Source organism: Podospora pseudopauciseta, chromosome 3 (genome assembly GCF_035222475.1).
Source record: "Podospora pseudopauciseta strain CBS 411.78 chromosome 3, whole genome shotgun sequence".
Classification (NCBI taxonomy): domain Eukaryota; kingdom Fungi; phylum Ascomycota; class Sordariomycetes; order Sordariales; family Podosporaceae; genus Podospora; species Podospora pseudopauciseta.
In genome coordinates, this window is record NC_085893.1 from 504,217 (window position 1) to 528,221 (window position 24,005).

General features: G+C 53.2%; 6 protein-coding genes across 6 annotated transcripts; 2 read left to right on the plus strand and 4 right to left on the minus strand.

Annotated features, from left to right (window-relative positions):
* Positions 1-3,854: 3,854 nt before the first annotated feature.
* SKS1 (Serine/threonine protein kinase) lies at positions 3,855-6,439 on the minus strand (the record flags this gene model as incomplete). Its single annotated transcript, XM_062910614.1, has 2 exons — positions 3,855-5,680; positions 5,758-6,439. The coding sequence occupies 2 exons, from the start codon at positions 6,437-6,439 to the stop codon at positions 4,884-4,886; spliced, it is 1,479 nt and encodes a 492-aa protein (XP_062766554.1). The 3' UTR covers positions 3,855-4,883.
* Positions 6,440-8,926: 2,487 nt separating this feature from the next.
* Positions 8,927-9,448, minus strand: QC763_0048520 (uncharacterized protein; the record flags this gene model as incomplete). Its single annotated transcript, XM_062905730.1, has 2 exons — positions 9,232-9,448; positions 8,927-9,131 (listed from the first exon to the last, which is right to left on the minus strand). Exons 1-2 carry the CDS (start codon positions 9,441-9,443, stop codon positions 8,927-8,929), a joined length of 417 nt encoding a protein of 138 aa, XP_062766555.1. The 5' UTR covers positions 9,444-9,448.
* Positions 9,449-10,512: 1,064 nt separating this feature from the next.
* QC763_301540 (uncharacterized protein) lies at positions 10,513-11,109 on the plus strand (the record flags this gene model as incomplete). Its single annotated transcript, XM_062910615.1, has 1 exon — positions 10,513-11,109. One exon carries the CDS (start codon positions 10,513-10,515, stop codon positions 11,107-11,109), a length of 597 nt encoding a protein of 198 aa, XP_062766556.1.
* Positions 11,110-14,091: 2,982 nt separating this feature from the next.
* PRP4 (U4/U6 small nuclear ribonucleoprotein prp4) lies at positions 14,092-18,052 on the minus strand. Its single transcript, XM_062910616.1, has 5 exons — positions 16,965-18,052; positions 16,645-16,907; positions 15,692-16,587; positions 15,265-15,633; positions 14,092-14,735 (listed from the first exon to the last, which is right to left on the minus strand). Exons 1-5 carry the CDS (start codon positions 17,663-17,665, stop codon positions 14,508-14,510), a joined length of 2,457 nt encoding a protein of 818 aa, XP_062766557.1. The 5' UTR covers positions 17,666-18,052; the 3' UTR covers positions 14,092-14,507.
* Positions 18,053-18,298: 246 nt separating this feature from the next.
* On the plus strand, positions 18,299-19,261 carry TMA7 (Translation machinery-associated protein 7; the record flags this gene model as incomplete). Its single annotated transcript, XM_062910617.1, has 5 exons — positions 18,299-18,326; positions 18,384-18,406; positions 18,497-18,563; positions 18,639-18,691; positions 18,759-19,261. The coding sequence occupies 5 exons, from the start codon at positions 18,299-18,301 to the stop codon at positions 18,798-18,800; spliced, it is 213 nt and encodes a 70-aa protein (XP_062766558.1). The 3' UTR covers positions 18,801-19,261.
* QC763_301580 (uncharacterized protein) lies at positions 19,066-23,709 on the minus strand. Its single transcript, XM_062910618.1, has 3 exons — positions 22,679-23,709; positions 22,073-22,618; positions 19,066-21,988 (listed from the first exon to the last, which is right to left on the minus strand). The coding sequence occupies exons 1-3, from the start codon at positions 22,739-22,741 to the stop codon at positions 19,538-19,540; spliced, it is 3,060 nt and encodes a 1,019-aa protein (XP_062766559.1). The 5' UTR covers positions 22,742-23,709; the 3' UTR covers positions 19,066-19,537.
* Between the last annotated feature and the right edge of the window lie 296 nt (positions 23,710-24,005).

The window sequence follows — 24,005 nt, forward strand, 5'->3', positions numbered from 1 at the left end:
TTTCCCTCCCGTGGAAAAGCTGTGCCACATCTGCCTAGGTACGGCAGCCCCTCTCCCTGTCTTCTCAACTCACATGAGCAACTGGCCGCATGCAGCACCGCCGTCTCTACTGCGCAACAAAAGCCTGCCCGGTTTTCCTCAAATCCACAATCATGCATCATGGATGGATGGTGGTGTGGGTTGTAGGCAAGGACCAGACCACAGATCGAAAGCATCTGGACCTTTTCCCATACCACCATAGTGTAGGTCCAAGGCAGATAGAAGAAAACCACGCCATCAACCGCTTTCTTCAAATCAAGTTTTTTTTGGCGGGGGGGGGGAACCGGACATATGGGGTGTGTTTGATGAATACCGTCGAGATAGAGGGGAACAAGCCGGGCATGTCGGCAGTGTCTCCTATCGGTTTTTCTAGTAACTGGGCACACATCTCCACAAGCAAGTGGGTTGTTGATATTGCATGTTGCAACATGCTGTGCGGCAACCGATATTCTCTCTCTCTCTCTCTCTCTCTCTCTCTCTCTCTCTCTCTCTCTCTCTCTCTCTCTCTCTCTCTCTCTCTCTCTCTCTCTCTCTCTCTCTCTCTCTCTCTCTCTCTCTCTCTCTCTCTCTCTCTCTCTCTCTCTCTCTCTCTCTCTCTCTCTCTCTCTCTCTCTCTCTCTCTCTCTCTCTCTCTCTCTCTCTCTCTGTCTCTGCCTGCCCAGAATCTGGAAATAGCCACACAGGCAGACAGACAGCTATGGTGGAGAGATAATAGGGAACATGCCCGTAATAGCCGGCCACACACACCACCTTTAGTTTGAGGAACCAAACCAAATTTGCTGTTGATGTGGTAGGTAGGGAGTATGCGGAGAAAAAGAGTCAAAAGACAAGAAAACTGAAGAGTTGCACTGCCACACCAAGGCATGGTCTGGTGGGAGAAAGTATGTACGCCAAGTAGGCGAAAAGCAGGAAACGAGATCCATCATGAGCATGTCTGTGGCTTGCCTATTTTACCCCGTGCTCTGCATGTTTTGTCGACGGCTATACTCCGGTCGTTGGAGCTGCTGTGCATGAGGTCTGAGAGGCAGCAATCTGCAATCCTCGTAGGTTGGTTGACTCAGGCACCCGCTTACCAGCCAAGAGGGAGGTCGGAGTCGTCCCAACTCTCTTTACCAGAGCGGTGTGATTTAGACTTCCAGAATGAATCTCCTTTCCCCTAGCTTTTGCCTAGGCAGTAGTATACTTATGCAAGATTCAACAACCTGGGCTGGAGGTATGCCGGCCGGCTGGTTCATCACATCTTGTCCAGCCCCTCCTTGGTGATCTTGGTCAAGATCTCTGCGGTCATCATTGTTCGGATATTAATTCCGGCAGCACACATGATGATGATGACTGTGTCCGCTCCTACACAGAGTACGGACTGACAGGCTCACACTTGTTGAGACGGACCGGACCGGGCTTACTCTCCGCGCCACTCACCTTGGTGTTGTTGTCAGCCCCCAGACTCTCTCTCCGCAATATATGTAGGTTCGTACATAGGTCTGTCGGCGGCGTGGAGCTTACCGCAGACAGAACCGAACACGGCATAGTATCAATGTGTGCGCTTGTGGCGCTGTTCACACTCAATGTTTCGAAAAGCTTCACAAGCTCCATGAAGAACGTCTTGATATCCCCATTCAGGCATGACTTTCACACACATTGGATCGTCAACAACTGGAAATCGGAATCGGACTGGTGATAGCGCACCAGTAGCGCAGGTAACACCACGTCTTCCGTCTGCACCAGACCTGCAAGCCTGCGCCTTGACGGTTCAGATTTCCCCTTTCTTTGTCTCGTGCAGCATGGGAAGGCGGACTGGACTTTCAAAGACCCAGAGCCATATCACCCAACCCACATGCCATCCCAATATCAGAACAGGATGCATTGCCGACAAGCCGCTGCGTGGGCTCTCTCGCTGGTCGACTCCCCATCTTCACCGCCATGTTTCCGAAGCCCAATCGAAAAGGGCGGCGCCAGGTGGTTGTGCCTTCATGCATCTGCAATCGTTTGCTGCTTGATGGTTGACAGTCGCTGATTGGTGTCTGGGCCAAGAAAGCCCATGATGCAGCAAGAAGGAGGTGCTGTGTGGCAGCCCAAGCACGTTCCGGCGGGGACGCTAATGCAAGCACTTAAGCACTCGCGTCTTGATCCCACCTCTCTGTCTGTCTTGTCTTGTCTTGTCTGGCCTGTGGTGGCCTACCTGGGAGCGGTTGCATTCGGGTCTGTTTCTTGTTCAGGCTTTGGCCCTGTCTTGTTCTGGTCTTGGTTTTCTTTGCTGATAAGCAAAAAAAGAGAAGCAAGGAGAAGGCCCAAGGGAAGCTAGTGTCAGAACCCCGCTTGGGTATTGTCAAAGTGTCATGTCAATCGCTTGCTGTCAGTGCTAAGACAGGCTACGCACGGTAGGTCGCCTTTTTTGGCCACCCGTCCATCATCACCTCACCGACACCGAGGCCTTGGGAAAGGCGGCCCGGCGTTTTTGTTTCCTTTGTTTTCCGCCAGACTGGTTCCAAGCGAAGAGCAACACGGGAAAGAGAGAGGTAGCGCCATCCACAGAGGCGGGACGGGGTTGCTAGTGACGAGCAGGAATTTCTTGAATTTCTCAGCAAACAGACAAAGAAATGAGCAGTTATTCAGATTGGGGGAGGGCCGATGACGCGATTTGGTCAAGGGGAAAATGCCTATCACGTGTGGGCTGCCCCTCCGGTTCTGTTGGTCAAAGATCTGAGTAGGTCGTGTCGTATGCTGTAGACAAGAAGGAAAAAACTCTTCGGGTCACACACTGGCGAAGATCAGGAGAGGGAAATTTGTCGAGGCCAATATTGGCGCCACTGGGTGTCATCGTGGTGGCCATTGGTGGTTGGAAAAGAGGGAAGCTGGGAAAAGGAGGGGCACGAGAAAGAGAGAGAGAGAGAGAGAGAGAGAGAGGGGGTTGGGCCGATGGAGGGGTAAGTCGATGAGCAGCTCTGAGTGGCCCATGCTCCACCACACCGCCTGCTTTTCCTGCTTCAGTTATGAGATGAGGCTGCCAGCCATCATACTACAGGTATCATAACAAATAAACAACCTGATCGACTGACTGGGTTGCAGCGTAGGCTGTAGCAAATAGCGCGCTTGCCGGAGAAAGCCCACCGCCTTCTCTGACACTACAATGTTAATTTACAACTGCATCTGGGTCCTGGGAGAGATCACCGTCTGATTGGACCTCAGCACAGCACGCCACGTCGCCCTACATTTCTGGACAGCAGCATGTACATCCGTACCATGCGCGCATGCATCATTCATGCATGCATGCAGCCCTAGATTTTCCCCCTCTTCTCACTTGCCCCGATGTGACTGGTCCTCTACGCCCGATTGTGGTGCTGGTGTGGTTGCGGTGAGGTCCATGGTGGGTGGTATCGCCAATCTCCCTTCCACCACACAGCAAATGGGATGAACGGGTTGGGTGGAAGGCTGGCCGATGCGCGTCACCCAGACTGTTTCCTTCTGTCCCGTGCCTTTGTGACCTCGTCAGACGGGCGTAGATTGACTGAGATTTCGGGACACAGGGTGTGTGACAGTGGCAACTGCAACGCGAGGCGACGGCACACTGCAACGGTACGGTACTTGTTTTCGACAGAACCGACCGAAAGAGCGATAGATGCGAGCCGTTTCCTTTGACCAGTCCAGTCATTCTTCATCATCATCCTCATCATCATCAGCATAGAACACCAGTCACGTGTGGCCACTGCCCCTGAATGACCAGTTGCTGTTTGTTTGTTTGTTGTGGTGGTGCTGTTGTATCCAGAATCACTGGACAGCAAGCCCAAAAAGTAATTGTATTTTCAAAACGTATGTAGAGTGTTTGCTGCGCGAGAAACAACACCCCACGCCGGCGTGTCTGGGCTTTTGACCCAAAAGCCGTGTCTAGCAATAATTTGTTCCCTCCCCTCGTCGCCATGGTTCCATCTCTTCATTTTAACCCCCCTTTCCACAAGAAACGTAAACGTAACGTAATAGTAATGGCAACCACAGCGAAACAAAAGCGTAAAAACTGGTATCATCATGCCTCGGGCAAGAAACAAAAAAAACCGCATGCCTCTCTCTCTCTCTCTTCCCATCCCTTTCTATTGCCGATAAACGATGCTCAAAAAAAACGTAAACATATTTCCAACGTCGATGTTTGATCCTGACTGCCAACACATGGCAGAGCCAGAGCAAAGAGAAAATTGATCCAAGTGTCCACCGGGGTATTAGATAGGAAAAAAAGACCACGTCAACAAAGCCCCCCCCCCCCCCCCCAAAAAAAGATCCGCTGCTCCTCCATGTCCTTCTTGGAACACGTGGCAGTGAAAAACTCCAAAAAGTGTATCCCCATTCCCCATTGATCCGAGTGCGCCGATATTGATGCAATCCCTATACCGATAGTTATTCCCTAAAACAAAAAGCAGAAGAAACACCGCCGACCGCTTTCTTTCCCCTATCCCCCAGGGTTTGATGTGAAACCCAACTCCACGCTTTGTATCCAAAAAGACAAAATACCGTCCCGATCCTGCCCCACTTGTAGAAAATACATTTTGGTTTTGATAGAAAATATAGACATTGAAGAAATTTGGTTCCTTTTTGGTGTTCCGGGTCTGAAGTCGGCTTTGGGCGCTCCTTGCCGTGGCAAGAAGAAAACGAAAAGGCCACCGGGTATATTATATTCGAGAATGAATAAGAGAGACGCAAGAGAAATGAGATAAACGTTGTAGGTGATCAAGCTTTGTGTGCATGATCTTCGCTCGACGTATCGAGCCGCGAGGGTCAAAAGACGAAAGCGAATAAACAGAGGATCCGAGGCAAGAAAGTCCAATCCGGGCAGGGGGGGGAAGTCCAAAGAGTCCGGCTTAGTAGCAACCTTGCATGGCAAACAAGGGAACCTGATGATGGAATGGAACCGGGTGGTGGAGCTGCGGTGGTTGAGCAAACTTCAACATGTCCCAGACATACTGGTGCAACTGTTGGAACTTTGGTGGCGCGCATACCGGCTGGACAGGGGCATGCAAGGGCTGCACTGGATGCACTGGATGCATATACTCCTGTTGGGGGTGGTAGGCCACAACTCTGAGTTCCTCTGGTGCCTCGTAGATGGGCGGGGTCTTGGCCTCTGGGATGTCCTCGAACAAGTCGTCTTCGTCCTCCTCGAGGTCTCCGATGCTTGAGCATGACGAGGTGAGTGATCCTTCGTCGGACGAGCATGTCGACTCTCCGTCTGACGAAGCAGGGGAGAGCGGCTCATCGTAGTCGAATTCGTCGTCGTCGTCTTCAATAGCCGATCCATCGGCAACGTAAACGGTGGTGTGCCCCGGCGAGGCCGGCGGCGTCGACAGAACCTGTGCTGTCGGTTGTTCGGTGAACCGGGAGCAGGCGAGTATCCTCGCCCGCAGTTCGGAGAGGGTAATTCTCTGATCCGGGTTCCGGGTAAAAATCCTTCCAAGGATGTCGTTCAACTCGTCCGATACGGGAAGGATAGTCTTGAGAAAATCCTGGCTTCTCGCGTAGGCACGGTAAGTAGAGTCTTCATAGGATGCCTGCTTCCACGGGTTGCGCCCGCAGGTGAGGTTCACCAGGACGACGCCAAGGCTCCAGACGTCATTGGGGGCACAATAATAAAAAGGTCTCCTTGACGAGTGGTCCAGGCATTCTGGAGGGGAAGGAAAAGAGAAGCGTTAGTGGGTGCCCAGGGCGAATCGACAGGAAGCTTAGAGGGGTGACACCTACCTGGCGACATGTAAAAGGTTGAGCCGCAGCCGTAATCATCGGACCGCTCCGAGGCAATGGCCAGGCCAAAATCTGCCAGCTTGACAGTCTCTCCTTGGTCAGATACCAGAATGTTTTCCGGCTTCAGGTCCCGGTGATAAATCCCCAGGTTGTGGCAGTGCTCCACGGCGTCCAGGATCTGGAGGAAAACCCTCTTGGCCAGTTCATCCTTACCAACATAGCGGCCGCACTCGGTGATGTTGTAAAACAGGTCACCTTCGGGGCAGTACTCGAGGATAACGTAGGTGCAGTCAGGAAAGTCGATGATCTTGAGCATGGACACTACGTTGGGATGGGCTGAGGCGGTGTAGTGAAGCTTGATCTCCCTGGTCTGAAAGGCGACTTGACGACGATCCAGCGGGGTCCCGTCGGCATTGAACTTGCTAAGGCACTTGACGGCATAACGAACATTGGTGTGGATGTCGACAGCAGAGTAGACGACGCCATACGCGCCGGTCCCCGCGATGCCCGTCAGCTGGAGCGAGGGCGTGATGAACTTTCCTAACCTCTCCTCGGGGGCAACGGGCACATATCGCGGTTGCTGGTGGTGGGCGGCAAGATACTGGTTTGGAATGGCACACCTCTGACCGAATGCTGGTGATGCTGGCGGAGTGGGATATCCGAACATTGGAACATGCTGCATGATCTGGGGAAGTGAGGTGACTGGGTTGGTTTGCGTTGTGAGTGGGCCTTTGCTTGGACCTTGGGCAATCCGGCCTTCCAGGTGTTAAGAGAGTGCGGAAAGGAAACAAGTGTAGGAATATGTAGTCAAGAGAAGAAACAAGCTATTCCCCAAAAAAAAAGCCTCGGCTTAGGGATGGGTTGTGTCCTCAAGAGCAGAAGATTTAAAATAAGGGCTTCCTTTGTTCTCCCACGGGCTGACCTCGGTGACTCTCCTCGGGTGAGCAGGTGCTGGTCTGGTGGCCGTGTCCGGGCTGGGCTGGTAACAAAGGTGCAGGCAGGTCAAACTTGAACCGAGTGAACGAGTCAAGCCGTCGTGATTAAAGGTGTGTAAGGTCGGCAGAAAGGTGAAGAAAAAGGAGGAGTCGGAGCAGCAGTGGTCGGCAAAGGGGTGGAAGAAGGGGAGTTCGTCGAGATTAAAGAGTGTCGAGAAGAAGGGCGGTGGAAGAGGGGGAGTGAAGCACCGGTGATGCGGGCTGGATGGACTGTCGATGATATTTGTCGATACAGATAGCAGTGACTGGCTCGCCCGCTGGTCTCTGCCGCCCCGTTCTCCGTCAAAGGCCGGTACCAGTTGTGCCCCCCTGCTCCCCTGCCCCCTTCCTCCTCCTGCTTCCTGGTCCCTTGCCCTTGGCCATCTCTTTGAATTGCGTGGTTTCGCCGTCGTGATCCCGCGGCTTGATTGGCGGGCGAAGCCCATGTCAGACTGGGCCCGGTGGACCAAGAATTTTTCTCTGATTGACCAGACATGGGTGGCCCCCGGTACGTATCTTGTGTGAGTGTGGCCCCTTCGATGCCCTGGATGGGCACAGGCCAGCACATCCTGTCTTCAGACCCATGGCACAATGCGCCAACCTATTCTTAATCTTGGGTGCGCGGCGCTAGTGGTGTGTGGGTGCTGGTAGTGCTGGTGCGTGCTCGGCATGCTAGTGGTGGCCAAGATGGAGGGGCCTAATCCTCAAGAGGCTTTGCCGCTAATGCACAGCGAGAGTGATTTGTGACGACGAGCCATTACGAGGACAAGGGCTGGGCTGACACACACAATACACACCCACTCCACGTCGCCCGCTGTCCACTCAGACGATGTGTGTCTCACTCACGCCCCTCAAGAAGCGAGAGGAAGGTGTGTCTTGGCTTGGGAATGGGGTGTGGTTCCATGGTCTGTCTGTTTCTCTGTCGGACACTCATCACTGGGCGACAGCGGCTGGGGAAGGCAAAAATGCCATCTGCCGCCGGTCTGTCGCTCACCCTGGGCAGTCTTTTCTCAGGAAATGATGACGGAGAATTCGATGGGCAAGCCGACTAATCTTTGTGGCTCAGACGCTCTCAGACTGGGGCCGGCAATCTATCGAATCGAGCGAAATCCCTAGCTTCTGGGGAAGACGGCAACCGTCGAGAAGTTTGTGCTTTGCACGTGGTGACTGTTTGCGCGAAAAGTCAGCAGCTCACCAAACCAAGGGTCTCCCTTCCTGTGGCTCGTCAGTTGTCGATGTGTCTCTCTTGAACTGAGCAACCGGTTCCGGTCGAGCCGCACCGCCCCTCAGTGCTTCGTAGTGCGGTTTGTCACAATCGTCAGTTGATGATGATGCCTTCTGTGAATGTTCCAACGGGCTTGGAGGGCTAGCAAAGCCGAGAGTGGCCCCTGCGCCTCTGATCAGAATGGGAAGGGATTCACCAGACCTGCAGAGTGATATCCTCTTGCCGTACATTTGATGCGAGATAGGTAAGTAGCACGCCCGTAATATGGATAAACACCCCAAACACCCAGTCTGGCATCGGTGTGGTGTGCGGTATCACCTTGTCAGCGTTCAATGGATGTGAATGGGCGCACCTTGGCAGGGCGCCCGACGGTGGATCGGCTCATCAGCTTAGCGATGAGCTCACACCAGAAGGCGGCCAAAGCCACCGATGTCTCGACGCCGTCGTGCCCAGCGGGACGATCACGCTCCACCAAATGGCCCCAAATGCCGTTGGATGATGGGGTCATTGAAATTCATCGTCATAAACTATGTGTCTACCATTATATCCGAAAGGATCTGAAGGATGGGTCCCAGGGAAGGAAAAAGGCATCAGCACCAGAACCAGCACCAGCATCATCCAATCCGTCCGACGGCGCCTCGTCTGACCCACAGAGGCACACCACTTTGCTGCTCTGGGACAAGTGAGGCTGTCAACCCCGGTCTGCTGGCCCAGAACTTCAAAATGGCCTGTGCAGGAAACAGAACATCCCGTCATTGGTGGCTTTCCCAAACATCAACAATTCAAGCAGAGGCACGTGGATCGCAGGTGATATTCATTGACGAAACATGGCCAGTGTGCGAGGGTGTTTCATCGCGCCGAGGTACATTTCCTGTCTGGTAATCTTCGTAGGTGGTAGGCAGGTCCAATATTGTATGTATCAATATCAATATGGTTGTAGATCTGTGGCACAGGCATCTGGAGAAAGCCGTCAGCTGGCAGCGTGTTGTGCCGCTGGTTGGCTTTTGACAAGAAGAACAGGCGCCCAGGCCGCAGGTGGCCGCTTCAACAAGAGCGTCATATTTTCTCCCCCAAACATTCCGTGTGCAACCCGCGGGCCGTTTGGACAGACCACCGTCGCAGGCGCCATCTCAAAAGCTGCCAAAAGGCCAACCCCGGTGGATCGGGGAGAGGGTCTTGACATCGGGTCACAGCATCATCCATCAAGCGGCTCGACGGTTTTAGTAGCAAGAGCAAGAGGAAGAGAGAAGAATATTGGTCAGGTTCGAAACTCACCGCCGTCTACACCCGCGAACCCTCATCGGACCAGTCAGAGTCTCTGCCTGGGCTCGGCTGAGATTGCTGGGTAGCACGATGGCAACCTTTCGTGCGCGGGAATCAGGTCCTGGACCATGGGACGCTTCGAGAAGCCCTTCCGACAGACCAGTGGTCCAGTGTTGCCTGCGCGTCACTGAACGGCCGGTGAAAAGCAACATCATCCACATCATTGGCTGCACCCGCAGAAACATCCAGCAGCGCCACCAATCCGCAGGCGGTTGCAGAGGTCGCCCGTTGTTATTATGGCCTCGGCCCTCGAACGATCCGTGACGACTGCATCAAATGCCGATACTCACTCTAGAATTTCGGTAGACGAACCACAGCACCCGGATTTACCACACCATATCCATCCTCGGAATCCAGGGAGAAAGCCATACAGTCAGAGTCTCTGGTCGTCTGATATTGTGCATGCCTTGGGACAGGCCGCAGACGCTTCTCAAACGCTGCGAAGGAGGTTAGTGGCGATCATGATTCACAGCAACACAGCATCATGCACTATCTGCCGGACCTCGCCCGTAGCCAGTCACACACGATCAGACATGGTCCAAGTCGCGAAGCAGGAAAGACAACAGCGTCGATCTTTGTTGAGGAGGGGTTCACAGGGTCTTTTCTCCATCATGCCATATCAACGGCCGTTTTGACGCTTGGCGGCACCGGCGGGGTCTCAGGTAGCATAAGAAAAGAAGAAAAGAAATGCCCTTCGAGAAACTCAGTCGAAACAACACCCCTCCAAGCGAAGGGGAAAACGGCACATCCCGAAACTGATGGTGGAATGTTGTGCTAACGCTTCGTCGTAAGCGAGCATTGCGAGTCTGGGGGTTATCTCTACCTATAAAAGTCCCCCGACTGTGTAGTCGATACTACCATGTACGAAAAAGGGGCTTGTTTCTGGTTAGTGCTAGTTGCATATCACCACCCTTCCACCAACCAGCTCCCCTCGGTCGAGAATATTGACCTGTGGCCAAGGCAAACATGGAGCATCGCGAGAGAATCTCGATGGCAGGAGGGGCTACAGGATAGACAAACAGTCACGAGACCAGACTTTTGCATCATTCTGAAGGGATTCAAACCCGTGTAATCAGTTTCATTCGGCTCACCTCACCATCCGCAGGCGTCATGATGAACCGACGATCCTCTTTTTGGTGATCAGCGAGAAGGCCAGACCAAAGCTCGAGCGTCATAGCTGCGATACCAATAAGCATCTCACAGCGATGCTTATTCCATCACACCTATCGGAGGATGAGATCGACGCTGCGCCGCCTGCTCGTCCGGACCACTATCACACAACTCCCAAGGCCTTCCCCTGGGTGCGTGAACTCCATATTTCCTCACCACCGGGTTGTTGTGGATTCTCGCACGGACAGCATCTCCGTGTTGAACCACCGGAGCAGGACCTCGCTCCGAAGACCCGACCCAGCCGATCGGTGGTGGGGGTCTGAGCTGCTTTTTGAACGACATCTGGAACTCCAACCAAGTAGTAATAAATTGCTCTTCATATATTTCATCGTCATTTTGGATACACCACCAGAGGCACGGGCGTTGCAGTTTGCTGATCGTGATGCCAGTTACATACACCTCTTATTAAATCAAGTAGATCGTCACGCTCTTTGGTCCTCACATATTGCGAGGGAATCAACAACACCGAAGCCTGCTGCTTCTCTCCCCTTTGTGGATGTGAGGGTGATTTTCGCTTGCAGATTCTCTGCCAAGATGACGAGGATGGGCATGCCTGTTACGACAGGCAAGCAGTTTTGGACGAGACATCATACAGTGACGGCATCATATGGGTATCGAATGCCCCAGAGTATAGTGTTCTTTGGCACTGTTTTCGGCTAGCCCAACGATGACCTGTCCCATCACGTTATACTGGCTTCTCCGAGACCTAGCACAATGTCTATGGCATGTCTGAAAATCGGTGCGAATCTTCCAGTCACGCCTTGGTCAGCATTCTGGGATGGACAGACAACCCTATCCTTTCTCTCAACCTTCGAGAAACTAGTTGTAGGATCTCCTCAAGCCTCTTCCCTGTTCCTTCTTCCCAGCCTAATTCTCAGGCCTTTCATCAGGTCCACATAGGACGTACCAACACGGTCGATATGATCAAGCCCCATCCAACCAGCTCTCTAAGGTTTGCATCTTTTGACATCAAGTGATGTGTCGCTACAAATCTTCCCCGGGAAGTGCAAAGATCGGAGTTTGGCTGTTTGATGACCGAACCGGGCTGAAGTGGGCTTTTTCTGAGTTAGCTGGTGGCCGCCTCGCACCACAGAAAACACAGGAAAAGCTCAACAGTTAGACTCCTCTCCGAGCGGCTCGCAAAGTACACAATGGGCAGAATTACCACCTTTGGCATCTTCTGTACCTAGGCACTCAAACATCATCAAGGGAGGGCAACCTGCTCTTTTCTCCCTCTCCACTGCCGCATCATCCCAAGGCTCGGGGCCTGCCAACCAGCGGCACATTCAGAGTTGTCTGCGGCACGACGCTGAGAAAGGTCTCAAGAAGCATGAGGGGAAGAGTCGGCGGGTGTTGTGGAACCGGTCGCGAGATCTGGCCTGAGCCAGTCCGCCAGTTCTGACTGACTGTTGACTGCCGCTACGGACGGTTATATGCTGTGTAATATGTGGGTGACGGCTGCACGACAATAGAAACAGCGACGACAGCCCCCCAATGAACACGGTTCAAGGACATGATTGCGGACCTTTGCCGCCCACCGTCACATGAGAAGCTGAGAAACAAGACCTCGCACCGCAAAGTGGCTTCGGTGTCTACGTTTGAGACTCAGCAGAACAAGTCCCGAAAGCCTTGGGGTCAAGAAGCACGGTGGAACGGGAGGCAGGGTAACAGCGAGGGTGTTGAAGTCAGGCATATGAAGCGTGCAACGGTGGGCGGAACACTCTTCGGCAGCCTACATCTTGCTTCCTGCCCGGAGCCGATGGTTTGGTGTTGCCGTCCTGTCCTACCGGTCACGGTATTCGTTCTGTACAAGGCCATCAGCCAGCCGGGGGGTGGGCGCTCACCCAGCCTCAACCAGCACCAGCCTTGCCATTCAATGTCTGTCCACATATTGCACCCGCCGCCCGTTGTCCCCCCGTGGAAGTGTCTCTGTTTCTCTCGGTCTAGGCGCCACAAGACTGCTGCCCATCGTCCGACCGACAGTCGCCCAGACCACCGGAGCGCCCAGTGCCCAATGCCGTGCTACCTTCGGCGTCGGTGGTCACCCAGTCAAGTCATCTACTCAAGACGAGACAAGACGAGGCGAGGCGACACGGCCGTGTGTTGAAGTTCGTGGTTCCGGTAGCTAGCATGTCAAACAGTTCCGGGCTGAGAATGAAAAGAGTAGAGACCGCGCAAGGCGAGGTAATCTACTGCCGCCTGCAAGAGCACTGTGGTAAAGTGGTGGGTGGTCAGTTGCACGACCGACTGACCGTTTCCCGTTCGTTTCTGCTTTCATACATATGTGCTGTTCCACGGTTTTGTGCCACAAGTCGAAGGGGTCCTTGTTTTCATTTTTCTTGCACACACCCCTTTCTCAAACTCTGTTACTGTGCCTACCCCGGACCATCAACCATATGGTGAAAGGGTTCGCCAAAATCCGAAGTCATCGGTGGGTAAGGTCTCGAGCCCCCAGCTCCTTGCCGCCAACAAGCATTCCCTCGGTCGAGTCAAAAGGTTGGGAAGGAATCCATCGGAAGGTGGAGGCGGCGCAAGGGTAGGAAGGCAAGGCAAAAAAAGGCACAGCACCTTTCAAAGTCCCTGTGTGCATATCGCTCCTCTAGCAATGCTTGGACATCCGGGACCTAAGGCTCCTCGGTGAATGGTCAAGTCATTTAGACTATTTACACTACAACATACCTCGCGGCGTGATACTGCCCACCCGGTAGTTTAGCCACCTATGTGCATACCATACGGACCTAGTCACTGCAAAAGTGCTCTCTCTCCTCCCCAGTTCGCTCATGACTGGTGATGATGATGACAAGGCGTGTGTAAAATTCCCACCCCTAACAAGTAACCTCCCAAACACAGTCAGCACCACATGTCCATCTCCATCTTCCAGCAACTGCAACCCAGCATTAGCATCGCAACCCTTTCCTCACACAGTTAACCTCCACGGCATTTCCCGCTCCTCATCCTGCACAGCTTCTCCTGTTGACACCCCCCTTTTCGGATCCATCACCCCCAACCCAAACCACCCATCAGAACCAAGGAAAGCAACTACCTACAGTGGCTAACCGACATCAAACTCCCCGAAGTCCCAGAACTTCAACTGCAACAGCAGACGTCGGTCTCGGTCTCGGCTGTGGTGCCCTTAAAAGACAACGCACTCACTAAACCACGAGACACAAGCTCACGGAGGTAGTAGTACTGAAACATTCAACACTCCCTGCTTTGACTCTGATGAATGCCCAAAGACAAACCCGGCGAGAAAGATGCTCACCCAAACCGAGACAAAACACTCAGAAAAGAGACCACCACTTTCCAGATTCTGGCATGATCGTAAGCTTCTGCTGCACAGCCTGAAACCTACAGACCTACCCGCATATGCATCCAATTTATCACACAGAGCGGCAGTCCTACCCAACCGTACCAGTCATGAAGTGACATGAGCCTGTGAGCCTATGGGCCTGGGATAGTTCTTGGTTTTGCATTTCTTATTTCTCTCGAGTTCCAACGCGGCTGCATGGAATGCATTTTATACAAGCAGAACTGGAACCATTATCCAGGAAAAGATTCCCTTCCAAGAAAACAAGAGAATGTGTAAAGAAAACAAGAGAATGTGTAAAGAAAACAAGAGATTGTGTAAAGAAACCAAGAGAATGCGTAAAACAAACAGTAAAATCACCAGGTTTACTTCTAATCTAATCCTGATGCCTATGCATATGTCCCTTTGGCAGTGTCATGTCGGGTTGTGCCATGTTTATACCACCCTCATGCTAGACAAACAACATCAACTCCGGTCCAGTTCCGGTCCCCTTGATTACCCAGCCAGTCCAGTTGACCCCATGGAGAAACGAGTCTTCAGGGTGTCCAAGATACAACCCTGTTTGCAGACGATATCGAAACAAAAGCCCCCCGTTCCGTAAACAAGCCAGCCATCCGGCCCATATCTAAACCTAGCCATCCAGCCATCGCCGCAAAACGACATATGCAAGAGGTGGGGAAGTGCCTCCTCTCACCGGGGCAGCATGCAAACATGCCTCTTCTCAATGGCCGGACCTAGTAGAGGGCCCGCTCTATCGGGCGGCGGTGGATGGGTACGTCTTCTGAGGAAAAAAGGGGTGGCGTAACGCCTCTGCAGGCGTGAGCCGTTTGTCGGGATTCAGCGTCAGGCAACGCTCAAGCAGGTCAATGAAATGGTTCAAATCCCTGGTCTCCGAGTCGTTCATACCGCTCGAAGCCGCGAGGAGGCGGGTACGCAAATCCCGGGTTGGCTTAACGACAGGCAAGGTCTTCACTGTGGTCTATAAGGTAGGTCAGTAAGGACTGTCAACTCTCTCTTTGGATGGGCGAGTGCAACGCAGGAAAAAGGCTGGCGGCGTTCAACGAGGGCTGAAAGAAACATTTCCCCAGCCTTGGCACAGGCATGACGGGCAAAAGAGGGGGGCGTCGTCGGGCAAAGATGGCCATCACAAGCGACGATTGGGACCGAGGCGTTCGCACTTGACGGGTGTCTGCCGCGCATCTGGGGCACGCTTCTGCACATCGGAATAATGAGATGACCTGGCTCGAGGCCAAGCTCATACTCCCCGACCTCAGCAGCAGGGGTTATGGCCCGTTAGTGGCCACGAATTAACAGACCACGGGCACAGCACCCGCCTGACCCGTTTTGCTGGCCCCAAAAAAAAGAAGCGGAATCCAAATAGAACGGGCGTCTGGGTTGCCGCGCCAGTGTATCAAAGGGGTGTATGTGTGTATGTGCTGTGGGAAGTGGAGGATGGAAAGGGATCGCGCATTAAACCATGCAACAAAACACAAAAAAGCAGGACTCACCTTTCCAAGAACCTTGTCCCGTTCCACGCTGATGAAGTTGCCGAGCTCGTCAAAGTGTATGCTCGACAGTTGGCCGCGTCGGTACATCTTGGCACTGAGCTTTCCGCGGATCTCCATGATGTTTTTGAGCATCTGGTTGTTGCTATCGCCAGTAAAGAGAATCTTGCCGGTATACAACTCGTAGAGGGTGCATCCAATCGACCACATATCCACGGCATAGTCGTAAGGCATGCCCAAGATGATTTCAGGGGCACGATAGAATCTGCTGACCAAATACGGTGTAATCTCTGTCGACGCCGTTGCCGCGTCAGAACGATCGATGGCTGTTCCCAAATCGCAAATCTTGAGCACATTCCGCGCCTCGTTGACCTGCAAACAGAGTCAGCATATGAGTCCAGTTCCTTAGCCTGTCACGTCTTCGTCTTACCAGAATATTGTCGGGCTTCAAATCAGCATGGATGATGCTGCACTTGCGCATATGTCCAAGGGCAATGAAGATTTGGGAGGCATATATCCGAGTCGCATTCAGATTGATGCCGACATTGTTGCCAAACTTCTTCAAAACTTCGCGCAGGTTCATGCTCAAATTCTCAAACGCCATACACAAGTGGCCCTTGTACTCAAATGATCTTTCAAACCGAACCAGATGCTTTTTGTTGTCCGGGTCGGCCGCGTTGAGCTTCTGAAGAATGGCAATCTCTGTGAAACCGCCTTTCCGCAGCGCATCATTGTTCCGCATGATCTTGATGGCAACCACTTGCTTGTTGGTGACATCAACAGCACGTGCTACCCCTGAGAACATGCCACGGCCAAGGGTAGTGAGAACCTGATAGCGACCATCGAGGAGCTCACCAGGCCGAATCTTGTAGTAGCCGTCCTTGTCGTCCCCCTCGATATTTTTGCCGCCTGCGCCATGCTGAGGTCTACTATCGTCAGCTGCCGCAGCCTTCGGCTGCGCTGGAGCTGCGAATTTCTGCTCGTCGAAGTCATCCGCAAACATGTCGAAGTCATCGTCGTCTTCGTCTGCTTTCTTGGTGCTATTCTCTTGCTCCCCCGAAGCGGAAACCGTGGCAGCCTCTGGCTGAGAGGGGTCTCGCAGCTCACCATGTAACCCTACGTTGCCATGTCGCTGCTCATCCCGTTTCTCGTCTTCCTGCATGTCCACGGTCGGGTCATAATCTGCAGCTGAAGGGCCATCCTCGTCATGAGACTTGGCTCGAATGTGAGCATTAATGAGAGCTTGATCATCAGCAAAATTGAGGGCCGTTGCAGACATGTCCTCTGGGGCTTTACCAGGGGACAGAGCTGGTGATGAGATGCCGTCTATAAAATGTTAGTGGTGTTGAAGTTGAAGATGGAGAAGAAAGTTTGAGCACTTACTAGAGTTGGGAGTAGCTGCGTCCACTTTCAGGAGACCAGGGGTGCTCTGGCGAGTGGATGCTGGACTGGACACATTCTTTTCGCCAGCCTGCAATGATTGAATAGTGGGGGTTGAAGCTCCAATACCTCTCTTGTAGGCAGCTTCTCTGAGGCGGCGACGACGTTCGATTTCGGCCTTCTCCCTAGCTTCCTCGTCCATGACAGCATCCGGGTCCCAGTCCATGTCAGGTTCGGCAGCCTGAGCAGACTCTTGAGTGGGAGTACTAGCACATAGAGGATTAGGACATTGCCGCTGAATTCAAGGTCATAAGAAAGCTTACCCGTTCTGTGAGATGGCAAGCTCATTGATACCGCGTTCAGCCGTTGCACCTTGGTCAGTTTTAGCATGGTTTTTGGAAACACCCGAAGCTTCCACAGAGCTGGCCTTCTTGGAGAGGGAGCCGTTCTGCGACTGTCTATCCACATGGGCACTATACTTGTGTTCGTCTGCCGCATGACGGTCCGAGCCATAACGGCCCCTGTCTCGCCTTCCCCGATCACGGCGATCTCTGGGAGAGCGACTGTGATTTCTAGGCCGCTTGTCTGGGTAGTCATCATGACCGCGGTCCCTGCCATAACCTCGGTCAGAGCCACGGTTGCGGTCACTGTCACCGCGATAGTCTCGATGTCCAGAGAGAGTCGGGCGTTCGTCGTACAGCAATTCGGATCCGCGAGAGGGAGGGCGATCTAAGTCGCGGCCATGGCGATGGTCATCTCGGTAGTTGTCCTCATAGCGTACGCGGAACTGGCGTGGTTCCCGTCTATCGCGAGTATGGCGGTCGTCCCGATCATCGCTGGGTCTTTTCCAGCCCCGAGGAGAGTGGCTACGTCGAGCTGCTGTATCATACTCGGGCTCGCGGGACGCTTGTCTTCCTTGGTGATGTCTGCCTCTTCGGTCAACATCAATGTTTCGTTCAGCGCGAGGCAGGGAAGTTGCCTCTACAATTTCCCCTTCATCCGAACTGGGAACTGGAGATGCCATTGTACCGACCGCCTTGCTCTGAGTCTTACTGTCTGCCCTGTTTTCCACCAAGACCTTTTTTTCCAGCGCAGCTGGCAACCAATCTGCGCTCTGCTGTGGAGGAGGAGCAAACAAGTGTCAGCCGTGAACTGTCAACGCAATAAACCAAATGTGGAGGGCTGAAGCCGACCAGTCAAGTGTTTCCAACCTCTTAAGCCTTGTGGGTGGTGGTGCTGTGGATTCAGGGGATATGAGTGATATGATGCAATAAGACAAGATGATCTGATATCCGCCCTGCGAACTTGGTGTGCTGTTGATGATGCTAACCTGACTCGAGTGGAGAAAGGCGAGAGATGAAGTCGCTGCCCACTTGAAAGTCCCCAGGTGTGACGCGGGCGCGCATGCCACGGCATTGGGCCTTAGACTGGGGCATCCGTGCGTCAAAAAGGTGCTAAAACAAATATGCCGGTATTTTACCGGTTGACCGCCCGGTGGTTGTGGACCTCCTATTGTGACTTAAACTCCACTACCAGCGTCTCAACCGCGGGGCAAATCATCCTGACAAAGTTCACCAGGCTCCTGATTTCTTTGCGCCAGTTCACCAGCATCAACCACACCACCATTTTTTACACTTCTACACAAACAAAAGTCATCATGGGCGGACAAGGCAGAGAAGGCAAGTGTCGCTGTGTTATCATCCCCCTCCAAAGACCTCACTAACCTCTGCGCGCTTACACAGGTGGCAAGGCCAAGCCCCTCAAGGTCAGTCTCGTTCTCGATCGATAGCGCACCGAAAACCAAAGCGCCGACTAGATAATATGCAATGAGCCAAGGACTGACGGACAACGGCAGGCCCCCAAGAAGCAAGCCAAGGAGCTCGATGATGAGGACAAGGCTTTCCTTGAGAAGCAGCGTGCTGGTACGATACCCACAATGCAATATGCGCTCCCGCGCAGAGAATGGACAGCAACTAACATGATTGGGCCAACTGCAGCTGAGAAGGCCAAGAAGGAGATGGCCGCCAAGGCTGGCGGTAAGGGACCACTGGTGAGTCGCCCTGTCATCAGCCATCAGGGGAGTCAGATCAGGCCTAACCTTTCTTTGTGTTGTGTAGAACACTGGTGCCCAGGGTATCAAGAAGTCTGGAAAGAAGTAAACGGTGTACCCTCTGTGGGGCTTCGTTGGGAATGGACACTATTAGGGCGTTTTGGGGTTGTGGGTTGCGGGGTTGTTATCAGGTTAAGGGCTCAGCTCGGCAGGTAGCAAAGGTGCTCGGTGATGGCTTTGTGGCGCAATAGAGATTCAGTCAAGTGCTGACTGCTTGCTGCTTGGTATGCATGGCATCTTTCCTGTCTTCGCTAGTGCGCTGTCGAAGATGTCTCTGTCTGACCCAAAACTGCCGCTGAACCTCATAAGGTTGGCATGGAGTTATAACAGCAATATGTTTTAACGTTCCTGTACGCGACATGTAGACGAGAGATCACCCCATTCAGATTGATATCTACAGCAAGATCTTTGTTCCGTAAATACTTCACCAAAGTATATAACATGATGGGGGATGGGTAAGGTACCCGAGCCCCACATCCAAAAGTAATTACATGAAATTATACATTCACCTCGGAACCCTCTCTCTATCCTCTTTTTCTAGAATCTGCGCCTAGTCTTCTTGTGTCCCCATTGAAATTTGTAGCGTGACATGATGTGAACGTGATTTGGCGTGCTAGAAGCCAGACAGTCCACACAGACTTAACCTTGAAACAAGGTGATTACAGCAAATCTATTCAGAAAACAACGCCCGAAGACCATGCTTATCTAACCAAATGCAATGATTGTTGTGTTTAATCCCCACCCAACCACGGTTTGCTTCTATTCATCATCACTTATCCAAGGAAATTAGCCCCTATAGGTGTTGCCACCATTGCCGCCGCCCGGAGGGCCTGGTGTTCCTCTCCGCGGCCCTCTAAAGTAGTCATATTGTGTCGGGTCTTGACTTGTCGCTGGCTGGCCAAATTCTTGATCGCTCTGCGGAAGACCGCCATAGCGGGGCCCCCCACCAAAGATGCCAGGCGGAATGGTAGGAACACCAGGTCTGTAAGTCCCAACGTCACCATCATAGCTCCCGTCTCCCGGGCCACCAGCGGCTGGTGTGGTGGGATAACTCGATACCGGCATCAGCGCGGCTCCCTGCACCAGGTTGGCACCACTATCATTGCCAAGGCTGTATAAAGGACTCCTGCTGCGACTGGGCACCTCATGTGCGCCCAGTGTGGGGGGTGAGTAGACGGATGGGCCCACGTAGCCACTGGATGAGGGCCCAGCCCCAGGGTCGTTGTACGGTGACAACAGCCTGCGATTGGCGCCGAAGCCCATTCCTCCACTCGGCGTTCCGGGTCGAGAGTCTGGCCCACTCATCATGGTGCCCGGCGTGCCCGGCCGATGGATGTCTGATCCAAAGAGCTCGCCTGCACCATGGTCTTCTGCGAATTCGTCGCGGTTCTTGTAAAATTCAAAGTCAAGACGTGATTCGGGTACCACTTCGAAACCAGGCATGCTCGGCGACGCCTTGCCAGCCTTGCCGGACATCATGGAATCCATAACGTACGTGTCGCTGTAGCCGCTGACAGATACCGAATCTCCCAGGCCACCCGCTTCCCTACCGTCGCTCAGCCGCCCTTGATAGATGCTCGCAAGAACATTCTGTGCCTTTGCGTGAACCATGGGTGTGATGAGGGGCTTGTAGAGAGCCGGATGGCCAAAACGAGCCGCAAGACGATCGTTCCGCATACTTTGCTCCTTGACATTCAGCCCTTCTTCAGTCCGTCCTTGCTTGGTAAATCTCGTCGCATAAAAGTGGATCTTATCATCGTAGACGCGGCTGCAGACTATCTTGAAAACGATCAACAAGATGGGCAGCGGTGCCAGAGCATATACCTGGGTCCGATCGACCTGGATGCCACGGACCCAAACGACCAAGAAGGTGACCAGGTTGGCAAGAAAGGTCCCGAACAGGAAACGGTTGAACAGCACGCGCCAGAACATGCCTCCGCTTTCCGTCTTCGTAACGAAAATGTAGAGCAACAAGTACTTCTTGAAAGCCACATCGATACAGAAGAACAGTGCTGCCGCAGGGAGGACAAGAGGCTGAATGGGGGCATAGCAGAGGGCGACGGTGGCGTAGAAAAGGAAGTAGTTGTAGTAGCTGGCGTAATCAAAGGGCGGTGGTGCTGTGAGCTCGATCAGTTCCCGAGGCGTTGGGTTAGAGAACTTTCGCACAACGAAGCTGTAGAAGAGAGTCCACAGTTGTGCAAGATCAATCGCCGCACCGAGCTGTCTCTGCAGGAGCCATGAGACCCAGAAAGGAGACACTTTGATGAGTGAGAGGAACAGGAGAAATCCGAAATCGGCTTCGTAGATGGCCTTCCAAGCATCCTGACCGTTGTTGGTCCTCTGAACAACCGTAGCAGTAAATCCCCAGATGGCACTGAAAACGGAGAAGATGAAGAGGTTGTTGAAAGTGAAGAAGGCGTACAGTTTCGCGACGACATGGCGTTCTCTTCCCGTTTTAGTCTTGTCGCCTGCTCTGATGGACATGCGGCGGAAAGCAATCGGAAGTAGCAGGTAAACAAGTGACATGATTGCCGGAGATGCGATACCCTGAACAATGGACCAGAACTGGGGGCTGCTGGCCAGTTCGTCCCGGAACTCTTTCCATACCAAGCCCAAGTTACTCAGATTGACCAGGAAGACGGCGATGAAAGCATTGGGAACAATCCACAGAATAGTGAGAACCGCCATCCAGAAATTGTTCCACAGGCGCCTCCTACGGCGAGCTGATGGACTCAGCGGCATGTTCTCCCAGATGATGTCGTTTGGCCGAGGAGCCAGCTTGATGATCGCACCTTGAGGCTTCTTCTTCCGACACAGGTAGGCGATGGAGTGTGTCTCGGAAATATCTGAGTATGACGCAAAACCATACGGCATGGTCACTCTCTTATCCACCCTTTGCCGAACATCTTTGATCTCGAGCTCCAGCAGCTTGATGCGCTCGGTAAGATAGTCAATGGCGTCGACTTTGTGGCCCTTGGGATAGCTTGCGTATGAGTGGTCCTTCTTGGAAGGTCGACAGAGAGGTCTTGCTGGTGGCAGGTTTTTGGGGTCCTTCAGATAGACTGCCAGGACCTTTTCGAGCTTCCTGACTGTCTTGCCATGCGACTCAATGAGACTTGGGAGAATCCTGACATCACGAGCGATGGCAGTTCTTGAGAAGGAAGAGCTCGGGACCACACTATCGATGATTCGAGCGATACCCTCGTCTGAGCCTAGGTTCTTTGGAATATCGTACACCTAGAAACGCACAGTGTCAGCCAAGCACTCCTGACTTTGTCACATGGTATAACCACGATGGAGTGCAAAGGGGGTGTTCCATACCATTAGCGTACGGCTGTGCAAACTGTGTTGATACTCCTCGCTCTCGTAGTACTTTCGCCTCAACTGGACAACCTTTCTATAGTTCCACCAGAGAAAGACACAAACAACAATGTCAAAGATCCAGGCCACGCTGACACTCGCCCACTGAGCCGACCCCCACACCAAGTTAGGCGTAATCTTGGACAGCCAGTTGTCTTCGATGCCCACGCGAGTCGTTGCAGTCCAGTTGACAGGAATCAAGATAGCGCAGCCGAGAACTGTGAGGATGGCAAATATGTTGCGGCACATCCTTGTAAATCGCATGAAGATGGTGGCGTCCATCCCGATCAAGTTGACCATATCCTCCTCGGTTGTCTTCCACAACGGGGTAACCCAAGCAAAGAAGCCCTTCCCCATCGGCGGCGGGGCATGTTTTTCGTCGGCATGTTTGAGCTTCGGCGCATATACAACACTATTGAACGGTCGGAGAATCGAAAAGAGGAAGGCGATCACGGCTGTGGTTCCGATGGAAGAGCCCAGCGCAGCAATGATGGCAGTTTTTTGCAACTAGCGGTTTGTTCGTCAGTGGTCTTGTGTTGTCAAATCGACATGACGGGATAACGGTACCTGTGTTGAAAAGGGATCAGCCAGCAAATCCAGGAGGATCTGCCCAGGATCCTTTTCCGCCATGGTGGCTCTGGGCTGAGAGTGAAGCAACGCCCTCAAAGGGCAAGATGAGTAAAGGAGGTCCCCAGATTCCGAAAATCAGGGTCCAAAGCGGATGGATGGATGGACAGAAATCGAGCGGCAGCTACAGTCTAATCAGTCTGGCCCGGCTGTATACCCAACCCGTTCCCATTCGTTGTTGCAACCAACCCACGCGGGCTGCCCCTTTATCGTTCTTTATCGTCACGTTTCAAATGTTGTCGTGCCGTCGTGAACAAAGGCTGCTTTGGTTCGCCAAAGCCGGACGATGTCCTCGTGCAAGATGTCGCCGAGCGTGCCTCAAATACCTATGGCTTCTGGGTTGTGTGGGCGTGTTGTCGAAGCTGGATGGAATTCGGGGAGAAGCAGCGAAAAACGACGTGGGTGACGTATAGGACAGGCGCCAAGGCGCGAATGCGTTGGGCTTGGAAGATCCCAGAGACAAGCGATCTAGATCGGCATACTTTTTGGACTATGTATTCCAGTATTCTGGAAGTTTTGGAAACTTCCACGAGGTTGAAGGGGCGCCCGAGGTGCAGCACGCAAATCAGGACAAAGAATAGGCGCGCAAAATCACAGGAAAAAGGAGTGTCAGGAGGAATCGAAATCAAAGCGAATGGTATTTTCGAGACCCCCCCCCAGGTAGCGAGTGAATATGGAATGGCGTCCTTTGGGGGGGAAAAACACCGACTGGAGTTTGGAGTTCTTGGTGTTCGCCAGAGCTGGGGAAGGAGGCCCAGACACCGGCGCTATCCCGCCCAAAGGCCGTGCACAGGTCAGGGTCCCAGGCCCGGAACGGTTCCTCCAATTTTTTTGCTGTCACCGCCTGACAACCTGTCTAGAAGGATTTAGGGACTGTAGTACGATTGGCCACCCCTAAGGAGAACTCCAGATGACCAAGCTTTCGGGAGTGTGGTGTCGAGGCAAAGACGCAGCAAAAAGTCCACAGCTTGCCCAATGACCGGTTTTGCATCCACGGCATCTTTCCAAGATCCGTGTTCTATTTTGGCACTGCCTCTCGATTGGGATGCATCACTGGATCTGGGCGCCCCACCTGGACCCTGTGGGCGTGACATCCCTCAAAGAATACGAGCTTCATCAACGGCCCAAAACCTGTGTACCTATCCCCATTGCTAACCTCCTCGCCAACTGTTCTCTGTTGTGGCAGTCGATCACTCATGAGGCCGCCTGAGGGGCCACTTGCTGTTTGAAACAGTGTTTGCGTGTTCCCATTCCTGCTGCAGGCCGT